Source organism: Lampris incognitus, chromosome 11 (assembly GCF_029633865.1).
Source record: "Lampris incognitus isolate fLamInc1 chromosome 11, fLamInc1.hap2, whole genome shotgun sequence".
NCBI lineage: Eukaryota > Metazoa > Chordata > Actinopteri > Lampriformes > Lampridae > Lampris > Lampris incognitus.
This window is the reverse complement of record NC_079221.1, coordinates 28,503,420-28,519,918: the sequence shown is the minus strand read 5'-3', so window position 1 is coordinate 28,519,918 and position 16,499 is coordinate 28,503,420. Positions and strand designations below refer to the sequence as shown.

The window sequence follows — 16,499 nt, the reverse complement described above, 5'->3', positions numbered from 1 at the left end:
TCTCCAATTTTTTTTTCTTCCTGAAAATATATTTCCTGTGGAGTTTTTTCCTCCTCTGAATCGAAGGTCTCGGTGTAGAGGGTGACATCTACTGCTCTCTACTGTATCGACCTGTTTCTTCTGGTGTAAATGTAAAGAGAGCTTGAGACCCTTACTGTGACTTCTGGCTATGCAAATAAATATGACTTGACCTGACGTGACTTCTGCGTGGAGTTTGCATGGTCTCTAGAGGTTTGAATGGGCATGCTGCAGTTTGCCCTCCCATCCTTAAGACGTGCATGGTAGGTTGGTCGAAGATTTAATAAAAATTGCCTTCAAGTAAGAGGCAGACCTGTCAAGGATGTCCCCCTGCCCTCCAAGAGCCATAAAATGTCAGCCATCCAAAATAGACAATAGATGGGGCGTCTGGCTGGCTTAGTGGTCTATTCCATTGCCTACCAATATGTGGATCTCCGGTTCGAATCCCCGTGTTACCTCCGGCTTGGTCGGGTGTCCCTACAGACACAATTGGCTGTGTCTGCAGGTGGGAAACCGGATGTGGGTATGTGTCCTAGTCGCTGCACTAGCGCCTCCTCTGGTCGGTCGGGGCACCTGTTCAGGGGGAGGGGGGACTGGGAACGGCGTGATCCTCCCACGCGCTACGTCCCTCTGGTGAAACTCCACACTGTCAGGTGAAAAGAAGCGACTGGCGACTCCACATATATCGGAGGAGGCATGTGGTAGTCTGCAGCCCTCCCCGGATCGGCAGAAGGGGTGGGGCAGCGACCAGGATGGCTCGGAAGAGTGGGGTAATGGGCCGGATACAATTGGGGACAAAAAGGGGGACAAAAAAATAGACAATAAATGAAAGATGGCACCTTTTAATATCAAGTTCAGAAACCTTTGAATAAGTTTGCATATTACAAATCAATATTTTCCACTTCCCAAAAGTCGCGGTTGCACAACTCCCCTTCCCTAGGCGTCTCCACACCCCAAGTCAGAGCCACAGATGAAGGCAACATTATTTCTCCCAAATCCTTTGAAAGTGTCTTCGTCCTCCGACAATGACCGGTTCACTGTCTTTGCTGCCTTTACTGATGTGGCAGCAGCAGAGGCCCGAATCTGCTTGCCCCTGTTAGCGCCCGTGGCTATTCCTCTCTCTCTGCTTTATGCAAAGCATGCCAGCGACTAACATGCAAAAGCAAGCACTTTCTGGTTTCAAACCAATATCAAAAGGGAATGCTTTTTTTGTATGTTTGTTATCCCTATGCGGTGTCAGTGGCAGTTTACACTGTTTTATTAGAGACTGAATTTCTGATGACCTTGCTCTCACAAGAAGTTGTTGGGTGCTGTTTATGCAAATCCCCATTCAGCGAGGCCTAGAAAACCTGTTTCCATTAATGAGAACCAGGTGTAGCCTGTAGCTGATTGGCAAGTCTTCAGTCGTGAACCTTGACAGGTAGGTAAGTGTATAAGTGTGTCAGCTACAACCGGCTTTGTCTTTCCAAGCCTGCGCGTGCTTGTTGTATACATGCACTAATAATTGTGAGATGTGTGTGAGTGAGTTCTTTTGCAGCTTGGTGACCTGTAACCTAGTGACACTGCAACCTATCAACCAAACACAGAACCGCAAACCAAATAATAAATAAAGAAAAGTATTTCTTGGGGGGAACCAAGACCCCGGAAGGCAAATTCACATCGCATTCGGCTTTAAACGGGCAGTGTATAATAACAGATAAAGCCAACAGATGACAATGTGAGTGAGAGAACGATAGAGTGAGAGAAAGACAGAAACTAATCACTGGTCAAATGAATGAAAGAGAAGGAAATGTATGTAACTGAGTGAGTGATGAGAGAAGCAGAATGAGAGAATTGACCAACTGGAAAAAAGACTGAGTGTATGATATGAAGCGAGTGAGTGTGCGAGTGTGATTGTTATTATACACTTGCTCACTCAACAGAAACTGGACGTATGTTTGACTGAAAAAATGTGTTGGATGCTTTTCTTCAACTTTGTGCACTATGTTAATAATAATAATAATAATAATAATTTTATATGTATAGCACCTTTCTAAAACAATGTTGCAAAGTGCTTCACAAAAAAACCAAAAAAAAGTTGTGGACACCATCAAACATTGTTGCCCAATTTGACTGGACTTCCAATTTGAAATATTCCAATTTTCCTTTGGGACAAGACTTGACTGACTGATTGATAGATAGATTGGTTGAAATTTTTTGCCAGGTTGGATAGTGTCCTGCTAATTTTGAGACGATAGAACGTAAAGCACAAATGCTAGTTGTTCCTTTTTGCATCTGGCCAATTACCCCACTCTTCCGAGCCGTCCTGGTCGCTGCTCCACCCCCTCTGCCAATCCGGGAAGGGCTGCAGACTACCACGTTTCCTCCAATACATGTGGAGTCACCAGCCGCTTCTTTTCACCTGACAGTGAGGAGTTTCACCAGAGGGACGTAGCGCGTGGGAGGATCACGCTATTCCCCCAGTTCCCCCTCCCCCCAGAACAGGCGCCCTGACCGACCAGAGGAGGTGCTAGTGTAGTACCCACGTCCGGCTTCCCACCCACAGACATGGCCAATTGTGTCTGTAGGAACGTCTAACCAAGCTGGAGGTAACATGGGGATTCAAACTGGCGATCCCCGTGTTGGCAGGCAATGGAATAGACCGCCAAGCCACCCGGACGCCCCATGCTAGTTATTTCTTGACAGATTTGGTGTTAAAGGGCGAAGCGTGAATTTGCCTTGGTAAAGGCAAAGAGCACAGGGGTGTCCGGTTAGCTTAGCGGTCTATTCCATTGCCTACCAACACGGGGATCGCCGGTTCAAATCCCTGTGTTACTGCCAGCATGTTCAGGCGTCCTGCAGACACGATTGGCTATGTCTGTGGGTGGGAAGCAGGATGTGGTTGTGTGTGTCCTGGTCGCTGCACTAGTGCCTCCTCTGGTCGGTCGGGGCGCCTGTTTGGGGGGAGGGGGAACTGGGGGGAGTAGCGTGATCCTCCCACGTGCTACATCCCCCTGGCAAAGCTCCTCACTTTCAGGTGAAAAGAAGCGGCTGGCGACTCCACATGTATCGGAGGAGATGTGGTAGTCTGCAGCCCTCCCTGGATCGGCAGAGGGGGTGGAGCAACGGCCGGGACGGCTCGGAAGAGTGGGGTAATTTTCCGGATACAATTGGGGAGAAAAAAGGGGAAATGAATATCAAAAAAAAAAAAGGACAAAAACAAAGAGCACAAGTATCTGACATTCCTGTGAATGTGCACCTTGTGTGAAATCATACCTTTTTGAGCCTTGTGTGTCTGCTCCTCAATCTGTCTCAGCCTCTCGATCAGTTCGTCCTTCTCTCTTTCTATTCGCTCCTTCTCCTTCTCTGCATGTTCCCTCTTCTTCTTCTCATTTTCTAGCTGTGCTCTGCCAAAATGATAATAAAAAGGAAGGGTTATTTGCTAGGTACCATCTAGCTGCCATTTATGTGTACTATTTTGACTTTCCAGATATATAACGATATTCAAGACAAAAACAAAAAAACTCAAGCACCAAATGTAAAACAACCCAAACGAACATCCAACAAATGCACGGTACAAAGATAGCAAAATTTCCAAGGTGTGGTCTGCAGCCCACCAATGGTCCGAGAAGGTGTTGCAGTTTTTTTTAAATTATGATTTTAAAAGATGTTGCAAATACATTCACTCAAGAGATCTGAAAATGTCAAGACAACTGTATAAAAGTTTATTTTTTTATTTCCAAGTTGTGCAACGCACAGGAAATGCGCTTGTCGGCACTTAAAGCCAGTGTGAAACAGGCCTACTGTGAGATGTGGATGAGGCAGTCTATTGCATTAAACCTGCAAACAGTATTTACTGGTCATTTGTTGGGTGTTGGATTATATGGATGTGGATCATTAATTTACACTGCACTGGACTCCCAAGACTTGGTGTGATTTTTCAACTGAATACTGGTGGCTTGTCCAGGGTGTCTCCCTGCCTGCCGCACAGTGACTGCTGGGATGGGCTGCAGCATCCCCACGACCCCGACTGGGATAAGCGGCTTGGATAATGGATGGATGGATACTCCCATCAGTTTACTTACACACACACACACACACACAGCACCTTACATACACCACACACTATTTATTATTACTGCTTTTTTGTTCTGTTGTTATTTTATTGCTGTTGTTGCTGCATGGTTGAGGAGCCGAAACACAAGAATTTTACTCCCTTGTTCTTGTATAATGAGATGTAATAATAAAGGACCTTGAATCTTGTTGATCGTTCGGCAGCGGCAAATGTGGGCAGTGGTTTGCATATTTTTCCCTGATTTCTGAGTGGGGTGCGTTTCGAGGTACTATAACTACTGGACAAGCATCAGCTGACAACACCAGAGAGGGAGTTCTGTTACAGGCCCGAGATTAACACAGGATCCTTGAGCGATGAGGAGCTGTATTTCAAATCGATGGCGCCCCCTTGGGGTTACAATGATGTATTGCACAATCTGCCCTAAGACCAGAGGTACGCTGTGGTTGCTTGCAATCACTTCGCACAACATAAACTATTTAGTCTAAAACAGTTTTATAGTGCAACATGAGCTGGCATGTTTAAAATGTGGACAGTAAGAATTAAACCTATGACTGATAGTGTTGGTGTTCGAGCCCCACACTATGTAGCGCTAAAGAGGGAATGGAACTTTAGGGGATGTGTTGTGACTACTGGGCAGTACTGTAGTACTCTGTGTGTGTGTGTGTGTACATCCGCATGAAACAGTACTGTGTGTGTATTATACTGTGCATTGCCCGCTGTACCTCTCCATCTGCTTGTGGTGCTTCTCCTCCCGAGCCTGAGCCTTCATCTGCTGCACCTCGATGGTGTCTGGCTTCCTCCTCCTCATGTACAGCTCGTGGTTCCCCATACACAGGGCCAGAATGCGCTTGTTGATGCGCAACCGGGGGGCGTAGAACACAAAATCCTGGAGGTAAGAGCAGGGGAGTAGGACAGAGCGGAGACGGGACGGAGAGGGCAGCATTAGAACAAATCCACTTATCACTAGCTTTGCGACTGAGACCGATCTGACGAGGATGATCACGCTCATCTTTGTGGGAGAACAGGTCTGGCACACCCTCTGGCCAGGTCAGAAGTTTGGCGAGTCAAAAAAGTGTCTGATTTTTGGAGACTGATCCAGAGGGGATGCATACAATAGTACATATACAAAGAGATGATGCAGCAGAGATTGGGGCAGATTGCAGGATGATTTTCCATCACAAAAGCTGTCACGTGTCTTCCCATAATGCACTAGTATGTCTGCCATGTGACTTGTTGCATGATGTGGCTTTCTCAACACAACAAAGTCTTCACCGCTGTCAGAGTTATATGACTGTGAGGTACGACGTTAGGACCCAAGGCAGCAGAATGCGGCATCGAACCTGCCGCTGGTCCGTGCTCCTCTAAACTCCGTGGCCTGTTTAGCTGACAGCAACCCTGCCTGGTTAATGTGTGACTTAAGTGGTTGGGCAAAGCTTAACTAATTAATAAACCTACCCAGGGCAGTTTTATCATGGGTCTAACCTTAACCCTAACCCCCCTCTTCATCTGCCAAGTATGCCTGATCAAGCTGACTGTCTCCTCCAAAACAGACCAACACACTCAGACACTGACACGAACACACACACACATGCACGCACACACATATAGTAGTCACAGCAGCAGCTGCAGGTCTTTGCTTTGTTATGGTTATCAAGAGACCGCAATATGTACAAATGATGACATCCATTTCATATAGTAGGTAAACCAACCAGTTTTAAAATGGAACATAATGTCAGCATCACCACAAATCAACACACAAACATTTTTTCAGCTATTCTTTTTTTTTTCAAAAATAGTAGAAATTATTTGTGTTGGATGGTAAACTATCTGACATACGCAAAACCGATTTTTTTGGGGGATTTTTCCCCTTTTCCTCCCCAATTGTATCTGGCCAATTACCCCACTCTTCCGAGCTGCCCCGGTCACTGCTCCACCCCTTCTGCAGACTACCACATGCCTCATCCGATACATGGGGAGTCGCCAGCCGCTTCTTTTCACCTGACAGTGAGGAGTTTCACCAGGGAGACATAGCGCGTGGGAGGATCACGCTATTCCCCCAAGTTCCCCCTCCCCCCTGAACAGGCACCCTGACCGACCAGAGGAGGCACTAGTGCAGCGACCAGGACACATACCCACATCCGGCTTCCCACCCGCAGACACGGCCAATCAGCTCTGTGCATAACTGTAGTCCACTGACTTCCAGTTTCCTGTTTGTTGGCCTGTGTTATTGACAATGGCATATTTTTCGCGATGTCTGCCATAATTGTGGACGTAACTTGATATGTTCAACTTGAAGCTTTGCAGTTCGCCCATTTGCCTGTAGGTGCAGGTGAAGGTTTGTCGACAATTCTGTGCATGTCGTTGACATTTATCTAAGGTAAAGCTCACAGGCATTGCGAAAAATGTGCCATTGTCACACGCCAACAAACAGGAAACTGGTATGAGCGCTACACTAGAAACCAGAAGTCACTGGACTAGTTATGCACAGAAGTGATTGTGTCTGTAGGGATGCCCGACCAAGCCGGCGGTAACACGGGGATTCGAACCGGCGACGCCCATGTTAGTAGGCAACAGAATAGACCGCCACGCCATCAGGACGCCCCACAAAACCGATTTAAGGTGAAGAAAAAATTAAGTACATATAGATGCTGATGAAGGTCTAACAAGTTGAAATGTTGGATGTTATTCCTCCTCCCAGCTATAAAAAGTAGAAGAAATTTTATGGAAAAGGTTGGTGCAGGCTTCCTATCTTTAAAATAATCAGTGTCATTGGTAAAAAAAAAGAAAAGTAGGACATTTTCTTATTCTAATAGTCTATATCGCAAACCTTATCTTCAGAAAGTCAGTTTCTAACGTTCATGTTGGACAACGTTTTGCTGGAAAAGGCAGCCTTGGAAAAAAGTTTGCTGCTAAAGAAACAAATGAACTTATTACACTTGATTACATAATGATTTGACTGTCTTTAATCACAGACATTGGACCCGTCTCTAAACCTGTTAGCGATGCTCCATAGGAGGTGCTCAGCAGAGCCCGTCAGGGCCGAGAGCCTCAGACTTACTGGAGCCTTCTTGTCGATTGGCTTGATGACAAACTTTTTGTCGTTGAAGGAGATGTTTCTGATTTCACTCCACGGGAAGCCAATCTTTGGTGTTAACCTGTTACAGAGGGTCAGATAAAATTTTCTTCAGTCAGCGCAACAAAAATTATTAATATAACAATAATCAAAATAAAAAAAACCCACAAAGTGTGATACAAGGTCAAAAATGCTTGCTAATATCCAATGTTAGTTTGTGTGTGTGTGTTTTTACACATCCATGAGAGCACATATAGGTTTACTTCAATGACACCAACGACGCCACCAAATGAGCCTTGTTAAAGGGGTTTATTACGTTTTTCCTCAATTAACAAACAAATATGTAGGCCGTGTGGGTGTTCACTCTATGCTGGTCCCTTCCTACCACTACGGCATCTTTAAAAATGTGAAGAGCCTGATTTCTTTTTAAATTTGAATTTTTGAAGACATTCTGAATTCAGGAGCAATGCACAGGGCATTCATTGCTTCTTCTAATTCATATTTTCTTTATTTTGATCTGACCAGTCACGACAAGTATCACACCTTGCAGGCTGATGACATGTTATGGCAATAGCCCAGTATTGCAAACTAATAAAAACAATGACCAATAATCATCTGTTGATTATTGAATGGAGTTGTTCCATACAGGAGTCGGTCTATGTAAGGGAAGGTAGGGAAGGTGTTGTAAAGTATTCCGGGGGAGTGTCTGGACGTGCAGCAGTTTTTCGCAACAGTACTATCCACGACCACAAGAGGGCTCTGTTGTCAAACCGATGCCGTAACCCAGCTGTTCAAACACGCTACCAAAATGAGTCCATGCCACCCCTTTTCTATCATCCACGCCAAATTTAAACTTCATTGTTAGCTATTATAGTAACCACCCTTAAATCAGCTTTCTAGCCTGTAGTGGCGCTGCATACGGGGTCGGCCATTACAGAACTCGGCTGTCCTCACCTATCCCACATCTACTGTACATTCATAGTAGCTACAGTGCAGGGGTAGCCATCATGCACGCCCCTCCCTGCGTGAATTCATCCTACATCTATCCTGCATATCTACTGCAGAACATTCTTTAGGACAAAATGAGTATATTGTAAAGCACAGGCCATATAAAGGCTTAATACTGAAGATACACATTTGGATATATGACACTAGTGTAATACTGTACATTAGTAACCTATAAGGTCATATTGGCATGTTTGTATGTATGTGCTGCCCTTTGTGTGTGAATGTTTGTGTGTGTGTGTGTGTGTGTGTGTGTGTGTGTGTGTGTGTGTGTGTGTGTGTGTGTACTCGCATGTGTGCTTGTCTTTGTGAACACTTTCTTTAGTGTGTGCGGGTCTCCTTACTTGTCTTCATGTTCGTATATATTGAGTCCCAGGGCATCGACTCCCAGCCAGAGCTCAGTGCCCTTCTTGTTTTTAATTTCAAAGTAGTTGACTCCATACATCTCCAGGTCCTGTGCAATCTTCAGGTATTCCATCATAGAGTCCTCTCTGGAAACACACACACACACACGTTCATAAGAGATACACACAAATAAAAAAATAAAGGTCACAATCATATCCAAAGGAGTTGAATCAAGTGCAACTGGACTTGGTATATATCCGTGAAGACGTTTCGCCTCTCATCCAAGACCAAGCTAGACTAGCTTGGTCTAGTCAGGAAGGCACAAACTGAGGAAGCCTTTTGGATGAGAGGCGAAACGTCTTCATGGATATATACCAAGTCCAGTTGCACTTGAGTCAACTCCTTTGGATAACCATGAGTCACAATCGTAACATTCAGATTCTACAAGTGTTTCTGACAACAACAACATGCACATATAAATACACAAACATGCTAGCATAATCACAAAACTGTGATGATGTATTCAGGATAAACAGATTCAAGCTCCACTGAAGAGTGCAAAGCTAAAAACCATTATTTTCATTTCTATATCATACTGCATATGTATATATACACATCCTTTTCTCTAGATTTTAACTTTTAGTAAAAACGGTTCACGAGAAGAGATCCATTATTACCTTCATGTCTTTTTTGTCTTGTTTCTTATAACAGGACATTTTAACCATCTCATGTTAAGGCTGACATGTTCACAGATACACATAGAAAAACAGAGTCTACAAAATAGAAACACACAAATACACAAAGCCACACAGAAGTTCAAGCAATGCCCCCCCCCCAGCACGCACGCACACACACACACACACACACACACACACACACACACACACACCTCAGCATGCCTCTGTGTTCTTCGTGCCATGTCTGTATTCTGTCCTCCCACTGTTCCTTAGTCAGCTTGTGCTGCTCCAGCACTCTGTGGGAGACACACACACACACACACACACACACACACACACACACACACAGACATGAATATATTTACATATCAAATACAAATTGGGGGTATTTGAATGCAGCATCAGAGTGAGTGTACATGTGAGATGGTACATAAAGAGCGATAGCTAGCGAAAGCAAATTTTTTTCATATCAATGTGTACCTAAATGATTAAAGCCACATCTACTATGTATTTGCCTGCATTTTTCCTGTATTTTACATACTTGACCCAAGTTAAGTATGCAACTTAACACATTAATTGCACACTCGAACAGTTTGTGTACATAAATGCATGTGGTTATTCTGTCAAGCTCACGAATGTGCCTGTGTTTGTCCGTGTGCCTTTGTGTTTGTGTGGCTGTGTGCATATACCTTTGCATGTGCATACATGTAGGGGTGTGCGTATGAATCTGTCACCCCATCAGTGTGTTTTTATGTACCTATGAGCATATGTACTGTTTTTGTGTCTATCTACTCAATTGTATATTGTGTGTGTGTCTATATATATATATATATATATATATGTGTGTGTGTGTGTGTGTGTGTGTGTAGGAAAAAAAAACTTTTAATACATAGCAGTACAAGCTTGTTTCATGCATCGTGCACTCATCAGCTGCTAATGATCAGCAGCTGATGAATGCATCATTAGCAGCTGATGAGTGCGTGATGCACGAAACAAGCTTGTACTGCTGTGTATTAAGTTTTCTCCTACGTCTATATATTTATCTATATTATATATACTTGCTTGACTCACTGGATTTTTTTTATATATATATATATATATATATATATATATATAGAGAGAGAGAGAGAGAGAGAGAGAGAGAGAGAGAGCGCTTTTTTTCAGAATATTTGAAGATATATCCTAGGATGAACTGGGACACATCATCAGTGGTTTCCTGAGGTCCGCGAGTGTTTCGGGTCTTTCAACATCATACACCCTCTCTCAGGTGACCCCGCCAGGATTGATCAGGCCCTGGCTTGTGTCCCAGCAGCATTGGCCCACAGATCACTCCTGATCCAAAGCCACCTGGAGGCCCTCTCTGCAGCCTCCATGGAAGACTTGATGGCTTTCCTTTTTGCAGCACCAGTGATGCCAAGTAGAGTGTAGACCTTGCACAGTGAGCAGCCAGTAAAGCCTCTACACCCCACTTCAATGGGCTCACAATGTGCCTTCCAGCCTCTCCTCCGGCACTGATCAACTAGCTCCTGGTACTTGGACCGCTTCCGCTTATTTGCCTCCTCCATCTGGTCCTCCCAGGGAACCGTCAGCTCTACAAGGAGCACCTGTTTTGAAGAGGCTAATGATTGCACTATGTCTGGCCTCAACAAAGTTGTCGTAATGTGGTCTGGGAAACTAAGCTGCCCCCCCAGGTCAACTCACAGCTCTCAGTCAGACATAGAGGTGAGGAGACCGGCGGCTGATCTGGGCTGTGACTGAGGCTGCTCACCAGCCCTGACAAAGGCAATGTTTCTCTGTCCACAGGCTTGCTTGTTGTTGGCCACAGCTTTGGAGATGCCCTCTGCAACTGTCTTCAGCACCTGGTCATGTCGCCAGCGGTAACGGCCCTCCCCCAAGGCTGATGGGCAGCTGCTGAGGATGTGCTTGAGTGAACTTTTTCCAGGCCACAGAGGACATGATGGAGAATCAATCTTGCCCCAGAGATGGGAGATTTGCTGGGCTAGGCAGAACATCATACACAGCTTGTACCATGAACTTGATCCGCTGCAGTTCTGCCTGCTAGATATCTGCCCAGGATATCTTCCTCTCCCATGCACCCTCCCACCTTGTCCATGCTCCCTGCTGTCGCATGCCTACCATTCTGCTGGTCCTTTCCTCCTCGACACCTACCCGCACGTCTCAGCCGAGACTCTGCAAGCTCCAGGCTTTCCTGGGGTCTCCACTTCCTGCCTGTCATGCCTACTATATATATAGCATATTTTTTTCTGGGAAAAAGTGCTCAACAAATGAGGAGCAGAATATATATGCATGTCAGTCCATCTCTGTGAGTATGTATGTCTGCATGAGCAAATATGTGTGAGTGTGTATGTCTGTACCTCTGTGGCAATAGTCTGTCTGAGGCCAGGTATCCAGGCTTGTGGCTTTCTTTGTTGTAGTCTGCGTATTTGGCCTGGACAGCATAGGATGCCAGCAACACAGCAGTCTCTGGAGGGCAGTAGTTCTCATCATTCAAGATGGCCTCCTTCACCTGAAGGGGGAAGTTATACACACACACACACAAAGGAAACCTTTCAGTTAGGTGAGTGACCTTGTAAACAGTGGGTTGTGGGTTTGAATCTCAGCAAATAAGAATCTAAAATGAAATATTAAATGGAAAACACCCGGGTTGCCCTTCAACAACCTGGGAGATGCACTGACATTTTATCCCTATCAGTGGATCTCCAAGGTGTGATTCAGCAAGGTGGTGCTGAGTCATGCCAAGTCAACCTTCCCTTGGTGAATTAATGCTCTGTGTGTGTGTATGTGTGTGTGTGCGTGCGTGCGTGCTTGTCTGTGTACATTTGTTATTTGTGTTTACCTGCAGGAAGAAGAGCTTCTGTGTGATCTCCTGGATGAGTTCCTCAGAGACGTCCTCGGGAAAAAACTTGGCTCTGAACTTGAATTGTAGTGGATTCTCCTTCTTCACATCCTGCTGGGTCACCTGGACAGAGGCAGACAGACACACTAGCCACTGCTGAGGTAAGAGGGGCACTCTGTGTGTGTGTGTGTGTGTGTAAGAGAGCTGTGTGTGTGTGTGTGTGTGTGTGTGTAAGAGAGAGAGAGTGTGTGTGTGATGTAATAATAACATGCTGTTGAGCAAAGCCTTTAAAGGCACAATGTGTAAAATTTCTGCTTCCTGAAGCATATTATAACCAGTAAATACCTGCAGGTTGTGCCGAATGGCACTGATTGAAACAATGTAAATAACTCAAGGGCCTCCATTGCCACAGATTTAACATTAAAAATATGAGCCAGGTCAAATTAGTGCTTTTGTTGTTGTTTGAAGATTCATGTTTGATACCCTGCCCCCAAAGACCTGGCTAACACCGACTCCTCAGTGAACTATAACTATGCAGTGATCACAGTAGACTGACGGCTACTGAAGGTGTTCAAAAATACCAGATGTTTGCAAACGTGCTGGATTTCCATTTGAATTTGCTTGTCTTGCTTGTTTGAGGAGAAAGTAGGTTGCATGTCTACTTTGGTTTTCTGTTGTTACTGAATGAGAGAAGTCTACACAAAGATAAAAATTGCACATCACATCTTTAATCTTCTGATTTCAGAATGGAAAATCCCAGTGACAACCAGTGAAAAGCTTAAAACTAATTATTTAATAAAGATTTATTCATACGTTTATTATAATTACAAACCGCATGCATGCCTTTTTTCTTCCATAATTTCCTACAACTAGTGCTACTGATGATAATAATATCATCTTCATCATGAAATCACCCGCCTTGTGATTTCACATAGTTTCATATAGTTAATGCTTGATCCTACAATCCAAATAACATTTTTTTTCCTGTGGCATATGGGGCAGGCTATTTGTCAATCTACTTTTAGGTGTGACATTTAAACTCTTTTGGGATGTCTAACCTTCTTGTTGAGCTTGAGCCATGTGACGTAGCCTTTACTGTCTGTATACTGTAGGCCGAAGAACCACACCTCCCTCAAACCCACCGTCTTCACCACCTGAAACAGGAAAATCATGTGTTAACACAGCACCTGTTCAAACTGGCCCTCAGGCTCCAACCATCGGTGTTTTCACATTGCACTTGTTAGATAGAGGAACCAATGGAGGACGGCTGGTCTTTAAAACCTCAAGGTTAATATTCGTGTCTCAGCAGTTGTGAAAACAAACTTGGCTTGACAGAAGTGGAAATGCTGACTAACATTTGGTGGACTATGTCTTCTCTGTAGTGGTTGGATTCTCTCAAACATGGCAATGATGTGTGAATCAAACTGAACAAAACGGAACAATCTTTTTTTGGCAGGGGGTTTCCCCCATTTTCTCCCTAATTGCCCTTGGCCAATTGCCTCACTCTCTGAGCCGTCCTGGTCGCTGCTCCATCCCCTCTGCCGATCCGGGGAGGGCTGCAGAATACCACATGCCTCCTCCAATATATGTGGAGTCACCAGCCACTTCTTCTCACCTGACAATGAGGTGTTTCACCAGGGGGACATACCGCATGGGAGGATCATGCTATTTCCCCCAGTTCCCCCCCGAACAGGTGACCTGACCGATCAGAGGAGGCACTAGTGCAGCAATCAGGACACATACCCACATCCAGCGTCTCACCCACAAACACGGCCAATTGTGTCTGTAGGGACACCCGACCAAGCCGGAGGTAACAAAGAGATTTGAACCGGTGATCCCTGTGTTGGTATGCAATGGAATAGACCACTACAGTACCCGGACGCCCAAAACAGAACAATTTCTGACCATTCCAGCCACATACTGAAACTCTGGACGTGTTCAACACTGAACAAAATTGTCGAGCGACCCCTTTTTCTGTGGTCAATGTTCAAAATTACACCACAGGAATCTGCAAAAGCTGTTCACCACCAAGTCCATTCAGTATTTGCGCCAATGCTGACAGCAGTCGCCATATATCCTCATTTGTTGTAGTGAACAACAAACCACAAATCAAAATGCACTTGAAGTTGCCAGCTTGAATCAATGATGTTGGACTGTTGGAGGGACAGAGAGGTAGGCGGGTAAGGTCATTTATGTACTTTACTTCTCATTCATTCAGGCAGAACAGATGTTCATTCATACACTAAATTTGCACATGTATCCACGCGTGAACAGATTAGGGTTTTTCATTTGCACTGAATATTGTGAGTGGATTAATTTTCTTTTGATTCATTGATTTTGTCCTTACAATGACTGACACATTCACATAAACCAAACAGACACTGGCCAAGAGGCACAACACAGGAGAGCTACCTCGTCAGGCCAGGACTCTTCAGTCTACACCCATCTACAGGCCACTGGCCACTCTTTCAAAGATGAGGATGTGCACATCCTTAATAGGAAGGAACACTGGTTTGAACAGGGAGTTAAAGAGGCCATCTATGTGAAGAGGCAACAACCATCCCTGAACCGAAGGGGGGGCCTAAGAGTACATCTGTCCCCATCTTACAATGCTGTGATTGCAAACATTCCCAAATCCTATTGTAACTGTATTTAATGGTCACGCCTATTTGCATATGAAACTGATGGTTGGTTTGGGTGGTTATGCCACTGTATTGTTTTTAAGGGTGGGGATACCTGCAGTCAGCTGAGACTGAAGATGTCACTTAGATGAGTGATGAAACGTATCTGTCAATAAACGTTGTATCCAGATGAACTGATTCAACTTTCTTTGATTTTCTTATCTGGATTATTGAGCATGCATGAACACATTGCTATAACAACTCGGATGAGGAGCAGTATAGCCTGCAGGAGTTGTCCATAGTTGCCTCAATACCAATTTTACAGTGACTGGATTTACTGTAGATGTTCGTAAGGCTTAATCAGACCAGAGCAGTTTCAATCAGACAGCGAAAAACAAGATTATTTTCAAACATCCATTAATTGTGCAGTTGCATTAGTGCTACCTTTGAAAAAAAAAATCACCCTGGGAAAAAAAAAGGTCATAAAATATGACCGATCGGTTGCAGTCTGGAGCCCTGCAGAGAGAGAGAGAGAGAGAGAGAGAGAGAGAGAGAGAGAGAGAGAGAGAGAGAGAGAGAGAGAGAGAGAGAGAGAGAGAGAGAGAGAGAGAGAGAGAGAGACTGTCCCTAAGGCATTGTGTACACTCGCCCAAACATTTGGCTCTAATGTGATTTACAAAGTCAATAAAAAGAGACTCACTGCTTTATAATGAACACACACACACACACGTGTGCCCCCAGTTGATCTGGGAATGCGGTATGCAGGGACAGCTATGCGGATGCTGAAACCTCGGCATGCAGATTTCAAATGCTAAGCTGGGAATGTGAATAAAGAATTTGGGTATGTCCAGAGGACAAGATGGAGAATAATAACAAGGACAGAATGCAGAATGAGAGAGAGTGGCAGAGGATGTGGAGATAATGAAAGATAGTTTGACAACTGAATACTTATGGGGTCATTATGTGGCTTTCTAATGCGTGTAACTAGTCTGCCAAGTGATAAACATTAGAAATAGACACAGTCTCTGCTGTCTGCTCTGAAAGTACTGCCTGAGAGCAGTTTTCATCTCCCCTTCCAAGCCTTTGCAGTGATTATACCGCAGCTTGTTCCTGTGGGGTTTTGGGTGGAAGAGTCTGCAGTCAGCTTCACCAGGCAGAGGTATTTTAACCTGAACAACATCACTGGCAGTAAGGTCCCCAATCACAGTTAATGTTACAGTAACATCAAGCCATGTAGTCAGACTGACCAATCCGCTGCATTGTAATGAGCAAGCCTGTTGTCACATATCAGATATAATGTGTAAACATGAGAGTCAAACTTCACTCAGCTGGGTTAGTCCAACATGGCCGCAGATCCTTGACGTTGCCAATGAAAATCTAAACCAGTGTAAAATCTAAATACTTCAGCTCAGTTTAAAAATCTTCAATCAAGGTTCAACCAGCTTGCGGCTTTGTGCTTTCACCAAAACTAGATCTGCTTTCTTGTCTCGATGCATGCTCAATAATCCAGGTGTAGATTTCCCAGGAAAGTTGAATCAGTTCATCTGAACATCAAGTTTAGTGGGAAAACATTTCTGGGATTCTGCATTCTTGTATTGGTCCCTACTGCACAGCCCTAACACACCAATGGCATTTGGCATACAAGTGACCTAACCCCTTACTGGAGTTTAAATCAATCAATCAATCAATCAAGCCATCAATCAAGCCATCAATCTATCTATGATCACACAAGATTACTGAGGGTGATGTACATGCGCTGCTCTGGTCTAAAACTTATATATAGGTTTTTTTTCCCAAGATAAACAGCACACTACTTTTGTGTGACCAGCCTCTAAATGTGCAAGGAAGG

The 16,499-nt window shown here is 44.6% G+C and overlaps 1 protein-coding gene across 1 annotated transcript in view; it reads right to left on the bottom strand.

Annotated features, from left to right (window-relative positions):
* The window catches only part of LOC130121296 (radixin), a 99,182-nt gene that overhangs the window by 13,327 nt on the left and 69,356 nt on the right, over positions 1-16,499 (bottom strand). The window contains exons 4-11 of the mRNA XM_056290189.1: positions 13,088-13,183; positions 12,030-12,152; positions 11,548-11,699; positions 9,385-9,468; positions 8,495-8,641; positions 7,131-7,227; positions 4,795-4,958; positions 3,274-3,404 (exon numbers count right to left, since the gene is read on the bottom strand). Of these exons, the coding sequence (XP_056146164.1) occupies positions 3,274-3,404; positions 4,795-4,958; positions 7,131-7,227; positions 8,495-8,641; positions 9,385-9,468; positions 11,548-11,699; positions 12,030-12,152; positions 13,088-13,183 (994 nt within the window). The remainder of the gene's footprint in view (positions 1-3,273; positions 3,405-4,794; positions 4,959-7,130; positions 7,228-8,494; positions 8,642-9,384; positions 9,469-11,547; positions 11,700-12,029; positions 12,153-13,087; positions 13,184-16,499) is intronic.